Here is a 20,199-nt window from a genome sequence, read left to right as displayed (position 1 = left end):
CTGTCTATACCAGTGGTCTGTCTATACCAGTGGTCTGTCTATACCAGTGGTCTGTCTATACCAGTGGTCTGTCTATACCAGTGGTCTGTCTATACCAGTGGTCTGTCTATACCAGTGGTCTGGCTATACCAGTGGTCTGGCTATACCAGTGGTCTGTCTATACCAGTGGTCTGGCTATACCAGTGTTATATCTATACCAGTGGTCTGTCTATACCAGTGGTATGTCTATACCAGTGGTCTGTCTATACCAGTGGTCTGTCTATACCAGTGGTCTGTCTATGCCAGTGGTATATCTATACCAGTGGCCTGTCTATACCAGTGGTTCTGTCTATACCAGTGGCCTGTCTATACCAGTGGCCTGTCTATACCAGTGGTCTGTCTATACCAGTGGTTCTGTCTATACCAGTGGTTCTGTCTATACCAGTGGTTCTGTCTATACCAGTGGTCTGTCTATACCAGTGGTCTGTCTATACCAGTGGTCTGTCTATACCAGTGGTTCTGTCTGTACCAGTGGTTTGTCTATACCAGTGGTCTGTCTATACCAGTGGCCTGTCTATACCAGTGGCCTGTCTATACCAGTGGCCTGTCTATACCAGTGGTCTGTCTATACCAGTGGTCTGTCTATACCAGTGGTATATCTATACGAGTGTTATATCTATACCAGTGGTATATCTATACTAGTGGTATATCTATACTAGTGTTATATCTATACCAGTGATCTGTCTATACCAGTGGTCTGTCTATACCAGTGGTTCTGTCTATACCAGTGGTTCTGTCTATACCAGTGGTTCTGTCTATACCAGTGGTCTGTCTATACTAGTGGTATGTCTATACTAGTGTTATATCTATACCAGTGGTATATCTATACCAGTGGTCTGTCTATACCAGTGGTTCTGTCTATACCAGTGGTTCTGTCTATACCAGTGGTCTGTCTATACTAGTGGTATATCTATACTAGTGGTATATCTATACGAGTGTTATATCTATACCAGTGGTATATCTATACTAGTGGTATATCTATACTAGTGTTATATCTATACCAGTGATCTGTCTATACCAGTGGTCTGTCTATACCAGTGGTTCTGTCTATACCAGTGGTTCTGTCTATACCAGTGGTTCTGTCTATACCAGTGGTCTGTCTATACTAGTGGTATGTCTATACTAGTGTTATATCTATACCAGTGGTATATCTATACCAGTGGTCTGTCTATACCAGTGGTTCTGTCTATACCAGTGGTTCTGTCTATACCAGTGGTCTGTCTATACTAGTGGTATGTCTATACTAGTGGTATATCTATACTAGTGTTATATCTATACCAGTGGTATATCTATACTAGTGGTATATCTATACTAGTGTTATATCTATACCAGTGGTCTGTCTATACCAGTGGTCTGTCTATACCAGTGGTTCTGTCTATACCAGTGGTTCTGTCTATACTAGTGGTATGTCTATACTAGTGGTATGTCTATACTAGTGGTCTGTCTATACTAGTGGTATGTCTATACTAGTGGTATGTCTATACTAGTGGTATGTCTATACTAGTGGTCTGTCTATACTAGTGGTCTGTCTATACTAGTGGTCTGTCTATACTAGTGTTATATCTATACCAGTGGTATATCAATACCATTGGTCTGTCTATACCAGTGGTCTGTCTCTACCAGTGGCCTGTCTATACCAGTGGTCTGTCTATACCAGTGGCCTGTCTATACCAGTGGCCTGTCTATACCAGTGGTCTGTCTATACTAGTGGTCTGTCTATACCAGTGGCCTGTCTATACCAGTGGCCTGTCTATACCAGTGGCCTGTCTATACTAGTGGTCTGTCTATACTAGTGGTATATCTATACTAGTGGGCTATCTATACTAGTGGTATATCTATACTAGTGGTATGTCTATACTAGTGGTATATCTATACTAGTGTTATATCTATACCAGTGGTCTGTCTATACCAGTGGTCTGTCTATACCAGTGGTATATATATACCAGTGGTCTGTCTATACCAGTGGTATATATATACCAGTGGTCTGTCTATACCAGTGGTCTGTCTATACCAGTGGTATATCTATACTAGTGGTCTGTCTATACCAGTGGTATATCTATACCAGTGGTCTGTCTATACCAGTGGTATATATATACCAGTGGTCTGTCTATACCAGTGGTATATATATACCAGTGGTCTGTCTATACCAGTGGTATATCTATACCAGTGGCCTGTCTATACCAGTGGTGTATATATACCAGTGGTCTGTCTATACCAGTGGTATATATATACCAGTGGTCTGTCTATATTAGTGGTATATCTATACCAGTGGTCTGTCTATACCAGTGGTCTGTCTATACCAGTGGTTCCTAACTGTGAGGACCCACATCTGGGTTGTATCTCTGGCAAGGGTCCAGGTGGGGTCACATCACATGATGACCTTTTTAGTGCATCGTTAAACTGAATTTCATTATTATACAGTCAATTTCTTAATATTGGTCAGAAGAACCCATACCATACCCATAAATCTGGAATCAGTTTACTGTATTAATAAATGTTTGACGTATTATTTGGTCTGTGTTTTTTCACCTCTCTACTGTGTCATTTGTACAGTTGTAGTTTTAAAGGAGAATACATCCTAGCTGTCTGGTCCCTGGTATAAAAGGGTTGAGAAACACTGTTCTAACAGGTCCTGACTCCTGGGATCATATTGTTAGTAAATTAAAGTTAGTTAAATAAAGGTTAAAAAAAATCTATAATAATAAATGTATTGTCAGCAGGGATGGGTACATTACAAAATAGAACTACAAAACAATACAAAGATCAATGTATCAAAATAAACTACAAAATACTTGTATTTTTCTGTGTATTTAATAAAAATGCATGTATTTTGTATTTTAAAATACAGAAGTACATTATCCAGTAGCAGGCCCCAACAGCAACAACCCTCTCAGTAATGGTAACAGAAACAGTTGACTTGCTCTGACTGTGATACAGTATGTGTCAGGTTTTGGCCAGGACTATTCAGGTTTTGGTCACTAGATGTCCCCATTGCGCCTTTTTGAACCTTTTGTTTTTTTCCCTTCTAGTTATTGTTTTCACCTGTGCCTCATTTCCTTGTAGGTATTTAAACCATTAGTGTCCCTCAGTTCTTTGCTCAGTGTTTGTATGTTAGCACCCAGCCATGCTGTGAACATATATTTCTCTTGTTGGATTTTCCAGAGGTACTCTGGTTTTGTTCTTGTTTATTTTTGATTAGTCTTTTGAGGTTTGTTTTTTCCCTGCTGTTCTTACCACTTTGTGGATTTTCTTTGTATTTTGGAGGATATCCATTTTTTCTCTTGGCTTTACTTTTGACGTTGTGGATTTATATTTTTGCCTGAAGATCTTTTACCTTGATTAAACTACCGTCTTTAGTACTGCTGTGTCTGCCTCATCTTCTGGGTTCTGCCGACTATTAGTGACTGTTTCTCTCACCGGGTCCTGACAGTATGTTGCTGTTTATCTGCCTCAGTTGAATGCACTGAAGTCACTCTGGATGAGAGTGTCTGATAAATGACCAAATCTATTAGTGAAAATGAACATACCAAAATTAAATGCAATGTGCTAGGGCAAGAAACTAAAAAGTTCCCCCCTTCAGGGTCCCCAGGACCAGGACTTAAGGACACTGATCTACAGTATGGTACAGTAGCTTTCCCAGAAGCCTGATTACAGTATGGTACAGTAGCTTTCCCAGAAGCCTGGTTACAGTATGGTACAGTAGCTTTCCCAGAAGCCTGGTTACAGTATGGTACAGTAGCTTTCCCAGAAGCCTGGTGCAGCTCTGGGTGGAACTCTGGATCCACCTTCCATATCAATCCTGGTGTCCCCAGACTCCATGGGGGCGATGCCCTGATACATAATAACATTTTGCTCATGGGTGGAATAGCCCGCCTGTTCCAGGAAGTTACTCAATGGATGGCCACATATGATCATGAACAACTCCCTGCTGATGCAATATGTGTTGAGCGGGTTGAAGTTCCTCAGGTCCTCGTGCTGGGTCACATAGACCTTATCCACTGTCCTGTCTGAACGCTGATAAATGACCAAACTGTTTGTGTGAGAATGAACATACCAACATGAACATGTGTTGAGCGGGTTGAAGTTCCTCAGGTCCTCGTGCTGGGTCACATAGACCTTATCCACTGTCCTGTCTGAACGCTGATAAATGACCAAACGGTTTGTGTGAGAATGAACATACCAAAATGAACAGCAAAGCACAATGGCTGTTGTTATTGGCCCTGCTTCGGGGCAGAGCTCATTAGAATAATACTCAGCATGCTTTGCGATTAATTTTTACATATACAATTAAACTTAGTCCATTTAGCAGACACTCTTGTCACACCATAGTGCCATCAGACTTCTGATACCAATGCAGGGTGAAAGGGGGCCACAAAATGGTGAACAGCTATCAAAAATGGTATAGAATAGTATTTTGTATTTTAAAAATACAAATTACAGCTCTCTAAAGTATCTTGTTACAAAATACATTGGAGTGTAGTTCAGCCCATTGTAATACACATTACTAAATACTCAGCAGTAATTGAAATACATATTTGAAATGCATGTAACAGAAATAGGCCTACTGCCCATCTGTGATTGTCAGTATTATCAAATTTATTTCAATCAATCAAATGTATTCATAAAGCCCTTTTTACATCAGCAGATGTCACAAGGTGCTGTACACAGAAACCCAGCCTAAAACCCCAAACAGCAAGCAATGCAGATGTAGAAGCACGGTGGCTAGTTAAGAACAGCTGACATTGTTGTTCTGTGTCCATGGCAACACAGTGTGGATGGAGCCACTCAACTTATATTTTTCACACACAATTTTTCAACCATAAAAGCGTTGCAAGAGATTTAGTATGTTGTTTCTCAACCATTGTTCCGTGGACCTGCTCCAGTCAGTGGGATGGTGTTTCTCAACCATTGTTCCGTGGACCTGCGCCAGTCAGTGGGATGTTGTTTCTCAACCATTGTTCCGTGGACCTGCGCCAGTCAGTGGGATGTTGCTGTTCAACCATTGTTCCGTGGACCTGCTCCAGTCAGTGGGATGGTGTTTCTCAACCATTGTTCCGTGGACCTGCTCCAGTCAGTGGGATGTTGTTTCTCAACCATTGTTCCGTGGACCTGCGCCAGTCAGTGGGATGTTGCTGTTCAACCATTGTTCCGTGGACCTGCTCCAGTCAGTGGGATGGTGTTTCTCAACCATTGTTCCGTGGACCTGCTCCAGTCAGTGGGATGGTGTTTCTCAACCATTGTTCCCTGGACCTGCGCCAGTCAGTGGGATGGTGTTGCTCAACCATTGTTCCCTGGACCTGCTCCAGTCAGTGGGATGGTGTTTCTCAACCATTGTTCCCTGGACCTGCTCCAGTCAGTGGGATGGTGTTGTTCAACCATTGTTCCGTGGACCTGCGCCAGTCAGTGGGATGGTGTTGCTCAACCATTGTTCCGTGGACCTGCTCCAGTCAGTGGGATGTTGCTGCTCAACCATTGTTCCGTGGACCTGCTCCAGTCAGTGGGATGGTGTTTCTCAACCATTGTTCCGTGGACCTGCTCCAGTCAGTGGGATGGTGTTTCTCAACCATTGTTCCGTGGACCTGCTCCAGTCAGTGGGATGGTGTTTCTCAACCATTGTTCCCTGGACCTGCGCCAGTCAGTGGGATGGTGTTGCTCAACCATTGTTCCCTGGACCTGCTCCAGTCAGTGGGATGGTGTTTCTCAACCATTGTTCCCTGGACCTGCTCCAGTCAGTGGGATGGTGTTGTTCAACCATTGTTCCGTGGACCTGCGCCAGTCAGTGGGATGGTGTTGCTCAACCATTGTTCCGTGGACCTGCTCCAGTCAGTGGGATGTTGCTGCTCAACCATTGTTCCGTGGACCTGCTCCAGTCAGTGGGATGTTGTTTCTCAACCATTGTTCCGTGGACCTGCGCCAGTCAGTGGGATGGTGTTGCTCAACCATTGTTCCGTGGACCTGCGCCAGTCAGTGGGATGGTGTTTCTCAACCATTGTTCCGTGGACCTGCTCCAGTCAGTGGGATGGTGTTTCTCAACCATTGTTCCGTGGACCTGCTCCAGTCAGTGGGATGGTGTTTCTCAACCATTGTTCCGTGGACCTGCGCCAGTCAGTGGGATGGTGTTTCTCAACCATTGTTCCGTGGACCTGCTCCAGTCAGTGGGATGGTGTTTCTCAACCATTGTTCCGTGGACCTGCTCCAGTCAGTGGGATGTTGTTGCTCAATCATTGTTCCGTGGACCTGCTCCAGTCAGTGGGATGGTGTTTCTCAACCATTGTTCCCTGGACCTGCGCCAGTCAGTGGGATGTTGTTTCTCAACCATTGTTCCGTGGACCTGCGCCAGTCAGTGGGATGTTGTTACTCAACCATTGTTCCGTGGACCTGCGCCAGTCAGTGGGATGGTGTTTCTAAACCATTGTTCCGTGGACCTGCGCCAGTCAGTGGGATGTTGTTGCTCAACCATTGTTCCGTGGACCTGCGCCAGTCAGTGGGATGGTGTTTCTCAACCATTGTTCCGTGGACCTGCGCCAGTCAGTGGGATGGTGTTGCTCAACCATTGTTCCGTGGACCTGCGCCAGTCAGGGGGATGGTGTTTCTCAACCATTGTTCCGTGGACCTGCGCCAGTCAGTGGGATGGTGTTTCTCAACCATTGTTCCGTGGACCTGCGCCAGTCAGTGGGATGTTGTTTCTCAACCATTGTTCCGTGGACCTGCGCCAGTCAGTGGGATGGTGTTGCTCAACCATTGTTCCGTGGACCTGCGCCAGTCAGGGGGATGGTGTTTCTCAACCATTGTTCCGTGGACCTGCGCCAGTCAGGGGGATGGTGTTGCTCAACCATTGTTCCGTGGACCTGCGCCAGTCAGTGGGATGTTGTTGCTCAACCATTGTTCCCTGGACCTGCTCCAGTCAGTGGGATGGTGTTGCTCAACCATTGTTCCGTGGACCTGCGCCAGTCAGTGGGATGTTGTTGCTCAACCATTGTTCCGTGGACCTGCGCCAGTCAGTGGGATGGTGTTGCTCAACCATTGTTCCGTGGACCTGCGCCAGTCAGTGGGATGTTGTTTCTCAACCATTGTTCCGTGGACCTGCGCCAGTCAGTGGGATGGTGTTGCTCAACCATTGTTCCGTGGACCTGCGCCAGTCAGTGGGATGGTGTTGCTCAACCATTGTTCCGTGGACCTGCGCCAGTCAGTGGGATGGTGTTGCTCAACCATTGTTCCGTGGACCTGCGCCAGTCAGTGGGATGGTGTTGCTCAACCATTGTTCCGTGGACCTGCGCCAGTCAGTGGGATGGTGTTGCTCAACCATTGTTCCGTGGACCTGCGCCAGTCAGTGGGATGTTGTTGCTCAACCATTGTTCCGTGGACCTGCGCCAGTCAGTGGGATGGTGTTGCTCAACCATTGTTCCGTGGACCTGCGCCAGTCAGTGGGATGGTGTTGCTCAACCATTGTTCCGTGGACCTGCTCCAGTCAGTGGGATGGTGTTGCTCAACCATTGTTCCGTGGACCTGCTCCAGTCAGTGGGATGGTGTTTCTCAACCATTGTTCCGTGGACCTGCGCCAGTCAGTGGGATGGTGTTGCTCAACCATTGTTCCGTGGACCTGCTCCAGTCAGTGGGATGGTGTTGCTCAACCATTGTTCCGTGGACCTGCTCCAGTCAGTGGGATGGTGTTTCTCAACCATTGTTCCGTGGACCTGCGCCAGTCAGTGGGATGGTGTTGCTCAACCATTGTTCCGTGGACCTGCGCCAGTCAGTGGGATGGTGTTTCTCAACCATTGTTCCGTGGACCTGCGCCAGTCAGTGGGATGGTGTTTCTCAACCATTGTTCCGTGGACCTGCGCCAGTCAGTGGGATGGTGTTGCTCAACCATTGTTCCGTGGACCTGCTCCAGTCAGTGGGATGGTGTTGCTCAACCATTGTTCCGTGGACCTGCTCCAGTCAGTGGGATGGTGTTTCTCAACCATTGTTCCGTGGACCTGCGCCAGTCAGTGGGATGGTGTTGCTCAACCATTGTTCCGTGGACCTGCGCCAGTCAGTGGGATGTTGTTGCTCAACCATTGTTCCGTGGACCTGCGCCAGTCAGTGGGATGGTGTTTCTCAACCATTGTTCCGTGGACCTGCGCCAGTCAGTGGGATGTTGTTTCTCAACCATTGTTCCGTGGACCTGCGCCAGTCAGTGGGATGGTGTTGCTCAACCATTGTTCCGTGGACCTGCTCCAGTCAGTGGGATGGTGTTGCTCAACCATTGTTCCGTGGACCTGCTCCAGTCAGTGGGATGGTGTTTCTCAACCATTGTTCCGTGGACCTGCGCCAGTCAGTGGGATGGTGTTGCTCAACCATTGTTCCGTGGACCTGCTCCAGTCAGTGGGATGGTGTTTCTCAACCATTGTTCCGTGGACCTGCGCCAGTCAGTGGGATGGTGTTGCTCAACCATTGTTCCGTGGACCTGCGCCAGTCAGTGGGATGTTGCTGGCCGCTCCCTAAAATGATTAACTGACACCAGTGGGGATTTCAGCATGTAAATCTTGGTGGGATAAACTCAACAACAAAACAATTGGGATGCATGCCAGCAAAGCCACTGCACAACACAACACTACACTAAATAATACATTAGTTGCACTATAATGATGACAAACGGGGCCCACAAACTGTTAGGGCCTACATAAAGCTGTCCCAACAGCAGAGTCCCAACAGCAGTCCCAACATCTTACTGTTACACCGGGATATCAGCGGAGACTTGTCTGGCAGCGAAACAGTTAATTCAGCCTCATTTACTGCCTTTTTAAAAAACATAGCTGATATGGCTGACTTGCTTAAACAAATGTGGTTTCTACTGACAATTGAGATGTACAAACTATGCCATAAGGGGACGATGAGCAGATAAGAGGCAATTCGTAATTTCGATTAAGACATTAATGAGCGAGCTAGGACGGACGTAGTCAATATAACGATTTGTTCAGCACTTTTGAAATGTACAGCAAAAGAATTCCAAACATGGGCCGTTCTTACAGTATTCTCCCTGTACACCAAGTCAGAACCATAGAATAAATAAAGGGGGCATATAAGCAGACAATGAAATCTCATATAATATTTGATGATGACATTTTTCTTAAACGGGCTATAGGCTACATGTGCACCACCAAGTCAGAACAGTAGTCAAAATTAAAATGGGTAAATAGTTAACTAAGTTATGAGGGGGAAAGGGACCGAGTTGGATGACCGTTCAAAACGTATTATCCCAGTCGGAGCTCGTTTTTTCCCCTGAGTTCCCAGTTGTCTTGAACTCATTAAAGTCTGAGATTCCCAGTTCCGAGTTTCCAGTTGTTTTGAACGCAGCAGAAGTCATGCTGGTTTGACAGCATGGCCAATGTTGAATGTTTATCCTTTTAAGCTTGGAAAGGAAACCCTTAAACCCAGACTTTGATCACACACTCTCTCCACTGAATAGCACGCTAGTGATTGCTTTGCAATGCTGCAGTTAGCCGCTGATTCCTTCCAAACCACTCGTTGTTGAATTTGCGATTTCCAACTTGTTGTCTAATGTTTGTGTCCAATGGACGATGAGCACCGATATGTTTTATCTATAATTTCTCTTCATAATTTCACTTCATATGACAAGGGTTGAAAAAGATTTGTCAGTAGATTGTCAACTTGATTCACGATGATGACTGCTAGCTAAGATTTTGAAGGTATGATGTTGACATGATTAGTCCAATCAAAGCTACTGATAGATATAACGTGATTTGACATCATTTGATCTGTGGCCAATGACCTTGAGCCTTCTTGGATGGGCACTTCTAATGGGGTGACAACTAAAGGAGTTCATTAATCGAATTAATTCTAAGGGGCTTGAATTTTTGAGCTCTCCCCGTAGATTTTGCGATGACATGATGTCCCCATGGGTGACAGAACTCTGAGCCAATCACGGCGCAACTAGAGAAGAATGCCAACCCCTATATTATATATTTCTCTGTCTGCCCCTCCACCACAGAAAGCACTGAGCTCGGCTGAAACACCTGCGTTTTGGAGCTGCCTTACTCAAGAAAACAACAAAGAGACCATGTTTGTATGCGACTTTATTAACTCAACACTGTTTTAAAGTTTTTTAAATGTTTTACATTGTTTACAAACTGACATGTGACACGTATTAATGCCAAAATAACATGCAAAACAGGCAACAACAAAAAAGGTGGGGCTCATAACAGGCCCTGAATAACGGGTCGCCACTGACTGACACTAATGCAGTCAGTTAACAGTGCTAGTTTGAATGTAAACATTCCCCCGAGGAGGTGAAACATAGCTCACCGGCCCCTAAAAGGAGAAAAGGGTTGAGCCCTTGGCTGTAGCTCAAACATCTGGGCCCGTATTCTAAAAGCGTCTCAGACTACTGCTGGTCTAGGATCAGGTCCCCCTGTCATTGTAATGTCTTTCATTATGATTGTAAGGATTAGAACTGATCCTAGATCGTAACACTGATTCAGAGATGCTTTATGATATGTTAGGTTGCGTCAATCGAATCTGGTGTCGGAACAGAGTATGACACTGAGTCACCGAATATGTTCTTGCTGAACTTTTATTAAGTATAATCAAACGATAAAAGATGAAGTATAATAAATGTAATAAATGCAATCTTCGTGTACACGGGCTCAATGCAACACCTCGCAGGGCAAGCAGAGAACTGGTCTGTTCCGCACAAGATTCTTCTCAAATACTCTGACAGAAATAGTTCCCGCTTCTGAGCTGGCCTATCAGAGTAGAGGCTGAGTGTGGTTTAGACTTGCTCAGCCTATCGTTGGCGCACAGGCTGGTCCCAGCCCCCAGGCGCTTCAGTTGGCAGGCGTAATTGTTGCTGTGCAGATTATCTATGTGATCGCACCCTAGAGACTGCTGCCGCAGGCTCAGGTCCTGTTTTCGTGTTCCAACCTAAAATTGACTGTTTGCAACACTTCTTCTATGCATGTGTCAATAGCTCAATATACCGTTTCCGCCCGAGCTTAACCACAGCCTTTCAGCTAGTCACACTATATGGTGCACGACACACTATATGGTGCACGACACACTATATGGTGCACGACACACTATATGGTGCACGACACACTATATGGTGCACGACACACTATATGGTGCACAACTTGTCAGCTTTAGCTCAAACACTAACCTGCATAGCAAAACTAAACATATTCTCAATTCCCACAGATACGAGGAGGCAGAAAGTAGGGAATGTGTGGTATGTAACACAGCCCAGGCCAAGACTGGATTACTTTCAGTTTCATTTCCTGAGATCTTCATGGTGAGTCCTGCCCCCAGAGTAATTTATCACACACACACACACACACACACACACACACACACACACACACACACACACACACACACACACACACACACACACACACACACACACACACACACACACACACACACACACAGCAAAGCTTGCAGATCATCCAATCATCTTCTCACACAGCCTCATACAGATCTACAGGGACATCGAGCACCAGAAAATAGAGATTACATTTATTTTAAAACACCAGGTACAGTAAAAACACATGTAAAAACATGTGCTTTTTTGTGATCTAGTCTGTCTTTACAAAACCTGTTAGATCTAGTCTGTCCTTACTAAACAAGTTAGATCTAGTCTGTCCTTACTAAACAAGTTAGATCTAGTCTGTCCTTACTAAACAAGTTAGATCTAGTCTGTCCTTACTAAACAAGTTAGATCTAGTCTGTGATGTATATTTTTGTAGGTTTGCTCTCTAGGAAGGAATATGCCTGAATCTAGCTCACAATTAATAACTTGATACTTTATTTGATCTAATCTGAGTTCATCTAGGTCTGCTCTAATCTGAGTTAATCTAGGTCTGCTCTAATCTGAGTTCATCTAGGTCTGATATAGTTTGAGTTCATCTAGGTCTGCTCTAATCTGAGATCATCTAGGTCTGCTCTAATCTGAGTTCATCTAGGTCTGATCTAATCTGAGTTCATCTAGGTCTGATCTAATCTGAGTTCATCTAGGTCTGATCTAGTTTGAGATCATCTAGGTCTGCTCTCCAGTCTTGAGTTTATTGTTTATGTTCAGATACAACAACAGTTATAATCTAACTAGCTAAGGACATGATTCAAAATCTATTACATCTATTTTTACACTGAGTGTACAAACCATTAGGAACACCTTCCTAATATTGAGTTGCACCCCCTTTTGCTCTCAGAACAGCCTCAATTCTTCAGGGCACGGACTCAAGGTGTCGAAAGCATTCCACAGGGATGCTGGCCCATGTTGACTGCAGTGCTTCCACTGTTGTGTCCAGTTGTCTGGATGTCCTTTGGGTGGTGGACCATTCTTGGTACCCACAGGAAACTGTTGAGTATGAAAAACCAGCAGCATTGCAGTTCTTGAAACACTAAAACCGGTGCGCCTGGCACGTAATACCATACCCCGTTCAAAGGCACTTCAATATTTTGTCTTGCCCATTCACCCTCTGAATGGCACACATTCACAATGTCTCAAGGCTTAAAAATCATTCTTTACCCAGGTCTCCTCCCGTTCATCTACACTGATTGAAGCAGATTTAACAAGTGGCATTAATAAGGGATCATATCTTTTACCTGGATTCACCTGGTCAGTCTATGTCATGGAAAGAGCAGGTGTTCCTAATGTTTTGTTCATTCAGTGAAAATGTATATATTTTTTTATAGTAATTCATAATAATAAAGCATTACTATCAAAATGTATTATATTTTAATAAGTTTACTAGAAGCCTGACAGATTGTGGCTGAAAATATATCAATTTTTTTTTCTGCATTAAAACATGGTACGGTAAGAGACAGATTTTACTTTCTGTTTATGACAGTTCACTTTTAACTTTAACAGGTATACTTTTTTTAACGGTTTAAACCTTGCATTCATTGTCATATAGTTAATTATTTTATTTCCCTTAAGTTTCATGTTCCTGGATCCTTCAGGAGATTGTATTTCAAATTTAACACATGAATCATCCAGGCTTTATCCCAAATGACACGTTCCACAGCAAGAAAACCAAAAATGTCACTGAAACAGAAAGAGGAACTAACAAAGAGTCACTGACAGCAACCAGAACGACACCGGTGGGGTTTTAGGGGGGGGTTCTGAAAAACTTAAAGACATGAAGCAAACCAAAAATTGGAGCAAAATGAAAACAGGGACGATTAGATAAAGGATTGTTTGTCTAGAACTGAAAATAGGGAGAGACAACTAAAGGAGTTAACCCTCCACATCTACCAAGACAACTAAAGGAGTTAACCCTCCACATCTACCAAGACAACTAAAGGAGTTAACCCTCCACATCTACCAAGACAACTAAAGGAGTAAACCTTTCACATCTATCAAGACAACTAGAGGAGTTAACCCTCCACATCTACCAAGACAACTAAAGGAGTTAACCCTCCACATCTACCAACACAACTAGAGGAGTTAACCCTCCACATCTACCAAGACAACTAGAGGAGTTAACCCTCCACATCTACCAAGACAACTAGAGGAGTTAACCCTCCACATCTATCAAGACAACTAGAGGAGTTAACCCTCCACATCTATCAAGACAACTAAAGGAGTTAACCCACCACATCTACCAAGACAACTAAAGGAGTTAACCCTCCACATCTATCAAGACAACTAGAGGAGTTAACCCTCCACATCTACCAAGACAACTAGAGGAGTTAACCCTCCACATCTATCAAGACAACTAGAGGAGTTAACCCTCCACATCTACCAAGACAACTAGAGTAGTTAACCCTCCACATCTATCAAGACAACTAGACTAGTTAACCCTCCACATCTATCAAGACAACTAAAGGAGTTAACCCTCCACATCTACCAAGACAACTAGAGGAGTTAACCCTCCACATCTACCAAGACAACTAAAGGAGTTAACCCTCCACATCTATCAAGACAACTAAAGGAGTTAACCCTCCACATCTATCAAGACAACTAGAGGAGTTAACCCTCCACATCTACCAAGACAACTAGAGGAGTTAACCCTCCACATCTACCAAGACAACTAAAGGAGTTAACCCTCCACATCTACCAAGACAACTAAAGGAGTTAACCCTCCACATCTATCAAGACAACTAAAGGAGTTAACCCTCCACATCTACCAAGACAACTAGAGGAGTTAACCCTCCACATCTACCAAGACAACTAGAGGAGTTAACCCTCCACATCTACCAAGACAACTAAAGGAGTTAACCCTCCACATCTATCAAGACAACTGCAGGAGTTAACCCTCCATATCTATCAAGACAACTAAAGGAGTTAACCCTCCACATCTATCAAGACAACTGGAGGAGTTAACCCTCCACATCTCTAAAGACAACTAAAGGAGTTAACCCTCCACATCTATCAAGACAACTGGAGGAGTTAACCCTCCACATCTATCAAGACAACTAAAGGAGTTAACCCTCCACATCTATCAAGACAACTAGAGGAGTTAACCCTCCACATCTATCAAGACAACTAGAGGAGTTAACCCTCCACATCTATCAAGACAACTAGAGGAGTTAACCCTCCACATCTATCAAGACAACTGAAGGTGTTAACCCTCCACATCTAGTAAGACAACTAAAGGAGTTAACCCTCCACATCTAGTAAGACAACTGGAGCGCTGTGCCAGACACTCTTAAATATCACCTGGGCCAGCCACTCCTAAATATCACCTTCCAATTAATGAGACGGACAAGCCAGCACAGGTGTAACACATACTGACTAATGAAGTGACACCAATTGGTGCGTTCTACGTGCTAACATCCAACCTTGAAATATAAATACATTTAAACAGCCTGTAACACTTTTGCCGGTGTAGTGATGTAGGGAACAGCCACATTAGTGCACTCCAACGCCATAAAGGTCCAGACCTCTTAGCAGGGGCTTATACTGTATATGGAAGGTAACTTAACTGTATCATTGTGAACTGTATTGTTTAATGCTGTCTGTTTCCTTGTACTCTCTCCCCCTCTTTCTATATCCCTCTCTCCCTCTCTCTCTCTCTCTCTCTCTCTCTCTCTCTCGCTCTCTCTCTCTCTCCCTCTCTCTCTCTCTCTCTCTCTCTCTCTCTCTCTCTCTCTCTCTCTCTCTCTCCCTCCCCCAGGGATACCATGGTTCGAACATTGAACAATATGGCGGAGCTGAGAGGTTCTAGGTTCGGTCGTCCCTGGCCGAGGCACGGACTCAAGCTCCTTTTCTGGTTCGCCAACGATTACATCGTCTTCGACGATGACAACCAGATGGTTGCAAATTACGACCCCAACAACGGAGACTTTGGTTTCCATCACTTCCGGAACAGACTTGAGTGTGAAAACTCCGTCTGCAAGAGGCTGCTTCCTGATGAGGGCTACCCATTCTATGAGGTGGGCAACCTCCACCTTATAGCATCTGATTCCATGCCTAATTATGTCAGGAAGTACAACACTGGTGACATAGATACCAGCAACATGGACCGCCTCATCATCAGTATGCGTCCAGACAGGACAGTGGATAAGGTCTATGTGACCCAACACGAGGACCTGAGGAGCTTCGACCCGGTCAACACCTATCGCATCAGCAGGGGGTTGCTCATGACCATACGTGGCCAATCATTGGAGATCTTCCTGAAAGAGGCGGGCTATTCCACCCATGAGAAAAATGTAATTATGCATCAGGGCATCGCCCCCAGGGAGTCTGGGGATACCAGAAATGATATGGAAGGTGGATCCAGAGCTGCACCCAGAGCTGCACCCAGAGCTCCACCCAGAGCTGCACCAGGATTCTGGGATAGCTACTGTACCATACTGTAACCAGGCTACTGGGAAAGCTACTGTACCATACTGTAACCAGGCTTCTGGGAAAGCTACTGTACCATACTGTAACCAGGCTTCTGGGAAAGCTACTGTACCATTCTGTAGATCAGTGTCCTTAAGTCCTGGTCCTGGGGACCCTGAAGGGGGGAACCTTTTAGTTTCTTGCCCTAGCACATTGCATTTCATTTTGGTATGTTCATTTTCACTAATACACTTGGTCATTTATCAGACGCTCTTATCCAGAGTGACTTCAGTGCATTAAAGGCAGATAAACAGCAACATACTGTATCACAGTCAGAGCAAGTCAACTGTTTCTGTTACCATTACTGAGAGGGTTGTTGCTGTTGGGGCCTGCTACTGGATAATGTACTTCTGTGTTTTAAAATACAAAATACATGCATTTTAATTAAATACACTTCAAAATACAAGTATTTGGTAGTTTATTTTTCAAAGATTGATCTTTATGTTATTTTTTGTTGTTGTATTTTGACATTTTTCACCTTCCCTGGTTGTAATCAATGTAGTTTCCTCTTCACTTCAACCCAAAACATAAATGTGATGACATTAAATCAATGTGGAAAGCTGATTGGATTTGCAAATCAACTACGTAAGAACATTTCATCTAGTGGCCGATAATGAATGCAACAATTAATCTTTCTCAAATTCTTTAGAGGCTAATTCATTGAGTCTATATACCAAATCTAGAGTCAATCTGATCTATGGTTCATGAGTAAATGTTTAAATTATGTTTTAGCATTAGCATGTGTGCTAACATGCGTCTATAGGTAGAGTGCGGCCATATTTGAATGTAGCAACTATTTTTTCTCAAAACTATTAAAGACAAAAATCAGAAGTGAATCTGATGTATTGTTCATAAAGTAGAAGATGATTCCAGATGGTTTTGAGCATTAGTGTTACGTATGTAAATAATGATTTGTTTCCTTGTTTTTAGAGATATCAGGACAACAACAACCTCTTTAGGGACTATTGTGATGAGTCCTCTTTAGGGACTATTGTGATGAGTCCTCTTTAGGGACTATTGTGATGAGTCCTCTTTAGGGACTATTGTGATGAGTCCTCTTTAGGGACTATTGTGATGAGTCCTCTTTAGGGACTATTGTGATGAGTCCTCTTTAGGGACTATTGTGATGAGTCCTCTTTAGGGACTATTGTGATGAGTCCTCTTTAGGCACCATTGTGATGAGTCCTCTTTAGGCACCATTGTGATGAGACCTCTTTAGGGACTATTGTGATGAGTCCTCTTTAGGGACTATTGTGATGAGTCCAAAGACCACTTTTGGAGTGAATCTGACTTTTAGTCCATGAGATGTCTATTTTAAATTATTATTTTAAGGATTAGTGTTACATAGTCAAAAAATAAATGTTTTACTTTTTAAGATATTAATGCCAAACTGAACATGGTTCATCATGGTAATGTCTTTGATGACCCTAAACAGTTTCAAGTTGATAGGCCATTGTGGAGTGGATTTACGAAGGATTTAAAATAGACACGTAAAATGGGTCCTAGAAGAGAGACGAGAACTGAGAATGTACATGACTGTAAGGTGTCTCTTTGTTTTTCTCCATCACTCTCCATCTCTTTCTCCTCTTCCGTCAGTCTGGAGTGCTGTTCCATCTGTGGCCACCAGGTGGAGTGAGAAGATCATGTAGAAACACATAGAACACCAACCAGCGCCATTAAACAACACACATCTTTCAGTTTAAATTAAATGTTTATTCTGTGATTCTCCTCATAGTTTCGACAATAAAAATAAAAATAAAATAAACAGAAATGTCTATTTAGCTTTGCAACATAAAGGTATAAAGACACTGACACACATCAGTTCACGTTGATACAGCCTCCCTATGCTATGTGGTGTAATCCAGGCAGTATTATGTGGTGTAATCCAGGCAGTATTATGTGGTGTAATCCAGGCAGTATTATGTGGTGTAATCCAGACAGTATTATGTGGTGTAATCCAGGCAGTACTATGTGGTGTAATACAGGCAGTATTATGTGGTGTAATCCAGGCAGTACTATGTGGTGTAATCCAGACAGTATTATGTGGTGTAATCCAGGCAGTATTATGTGGTGTAATCCAGGCAGTATTATGTGGTGTAATCCAGGCAGTATTATGTGGTGTAATCCAGGCAGTATTATGTGGTGTAATCCAGACAGTATTATGTGGTGTAATCCAGGCAGTACTATGTGGTGTAATCCAGGCAGTACTATGTAGTGTAATCCAGGCAGTTCTATGTGGTGTAATCCAGGCAGTTCTATGTGGTGTAATCCAGGCAGTATTATGTGGTGTAATCCAGGCAGTATTATGTGGTGTAATCCAGACAGTATTATGTGGTGTAATCCAGGCAGTACTATGTGGTGTAATCCAGGCAGTACTATGTAGTGTAATCCACACAGTACTATGTAGTGTAATCCAGGCAGTTCTATGTGGTGTAATCCAGGCAGTTCTATGTGGTGTAATCCAGGCAGTATTATGTGGTGTAATCCAGGCAGTATTATGTGGTGTAATCCAGGCAGTACTATGTAGTGTAATCCAGGCAGTTCTTTGTGGTGTAATCCAGACAGTATTATGTGGTGTAATCCTGGCAGTACTATGTGGTGTAATCCAGGCAGTATTATGTGGTGTAATCCAGGCAGTTCTATGTGGTGTAATCCAGGCAGTACTATGTGGTGTAATCCAGGCAGTATTATGTGGTGTAATCCAGACAGTATTATGTGGTGTAATCCAGGCAGTACTATGTGGTGTAATCCAGGCAGTATTATGTGGTGTAATCCAGGCAGTATTATGTGGTGTAATCCAGGCAGTATTATGTGGTGTAATCCAGGCAGTACTATGTGGTGTAATCCAGACAGTATTATGTGGTGTAATCCAGGCAGTATTATGTGTGAGGGGGACATGAGGGAACAACACCACTGCTTTGTTTCAGTGTTATTGACAGCCTTTATTTATATCTGTTAAGTAGAAACAGCAGTAACAGGATATTAATAAATAGACCTTGACAGATAATATAAACAGGAGACAGTTCAAGTTTCAAGTCAGAAGAGGTGTAGAAGTGTTCTCAAAGGAAGAAATGGTTTAAATATAACATAAAAATATACACATTGCTATAATACAGTACCAAACTAATTCCTGGGGATTTTGACTCTTTATATGAGAAGAGAGACGGTGATGAGAGAGTTGTTGAGGCTGCTGGCCTTACAAGTTAGTATGTTGTGTTATACTACCAGTATTCAACTGATGAGAGAGTTGTTGAGGCTGCTGGCCTTACAGTTAGTATGTTGTGTTATCCTACCAGTATTCAACTGATGAGAGAGTTGTTGAGGCTGCTGGCCTTACAGTTAGTATGTTGTGTTATACTACCAGTATTCAACTGATGAGAGAGTTGTTGAGGCTGCTGGCCTTACAGTTAGTATGTTGTGTTATACTACCAGTATTCAACTGTTGAGAGAGTTGTTGAGGCTGCTGGCCTTACAGTTAGTATGTTGTGTTATCCTACCAGTATTCAACTGATGAGAGAGTTGTTGAGGCTGCTGGCCTTACAGTTAGTATGTTGTGTTATACTACCAGTATTCAACTGATGAGAGAGTTGTTGAGGCTGCTGGCCTTACAGTTAGTATGTTGTGTTATACTACCAGTATTCAACTGATGAGAGAGTTGTTGAGGCTGCTGGCCTTACAGTTAGTATGTTGTGTTATACTACCAGTATTCAACTGATGAGAGAGTTGTTGAGGCTGCTGGCCTTACAGTTAGTATGTTGTGTTACCCAGTATTCAGCTGTGTATTTATAAAGGGTACATCCTGAATGGCACCCTATTCCCTATAGGCCTATAGGGTGCCATTTGGGACTCAAAATACTATAAAGGTGGGTTCAGTCAGCACTCACCTTGCATTGTATCAGATAGAACACATATTCCCCTTAACAACAGGTGTTTTACTGAGAAAGATATTCCCCTTAACAACCCTCAGAATCAGGTTATAGCAAGGATCTTATTGAAGACATTTACAGTTGAAGTCAGAAGTTTACATACACCTTAGCCAAATACATTTAAACCCAAGCTTTACCATCCTGACTAATGTCTTGAGATGTTGCTTCAATATATCCACATAATTTTCATTCCTCATGTTTCCATCTATTTTGTGAAGTGCACCAGTCCCTCCTGCAGCAAAGCACCCCCACAACATGATGCTGCCACCCCCGTGCTTCACAGGTGGGATGGTGTTCTTCGGCTTGCAAGCATCCCCCTTTTTCCTCCAAACATAACGATAGTCATTATGGCTAAACAGTTCTATTTTTGTTTCATCCGACCAGAGGACATTTCTCCAAAAA

The 20,199-nt window shown here is 43.6% G+C and overlaps 1 protein-coding gene across 1 annotated transcript; it reads left to right on the top strand.

The window, feature by feature from the left end:
• Positions 1-11,218: 11,218 nt before the first annotated feature.
• Positions 11,219-16,277, top strand: LOC139570177 (uncharacterized). The gene is made up of 2 exons (XM_071391802.1): positions 11,219-11,329; positions 15,162-16,277. Exon 2 carries the CDS (start codon positions 15,169-15,171, stop codon positions 15,844-15,846), a length of 678 nt encoding a protein of 225 aa, XP_071247903.1. The 5' UTR covers positions 11,219-11,329; positions 15,162-15,168; the 3' UTR covers positions 15,847-16,277.
• The last annotated feature ends 3,922 nt before the right edge of the window (positions 16,278-20,199 follow it).

This window comes from Salvelinus alpinus, chromosome 1, assembly GCF_045679555.1.
Source record: "Salvelinus alpinus chromosome 1, SLU_Salpinus.1, whole genome shotgun sequence".
In the NCBI taxonomy this organism is placed as follows: domain Eukaryota; kingdom Metazoa; phylum Chordata; class Actinopteri; order Salmoniformes; family Salmonidae; genus Salvelinus; species Salvelinus alpinus.
Note: the sequence above shows the minus strand (reverse complement) of the source record. Positions and strands in the feature narration are given on the sequence as shown.

Excerpts from the sequence above, each read along its gene's own strand:
- LOC139570177 (XM_071391802.1), top strand. The coding sequence starts at position 15,169 with ATGGTTCGAACATTGAACAATATGGCGGAGCTGAGAGGTTCTAGGTTC.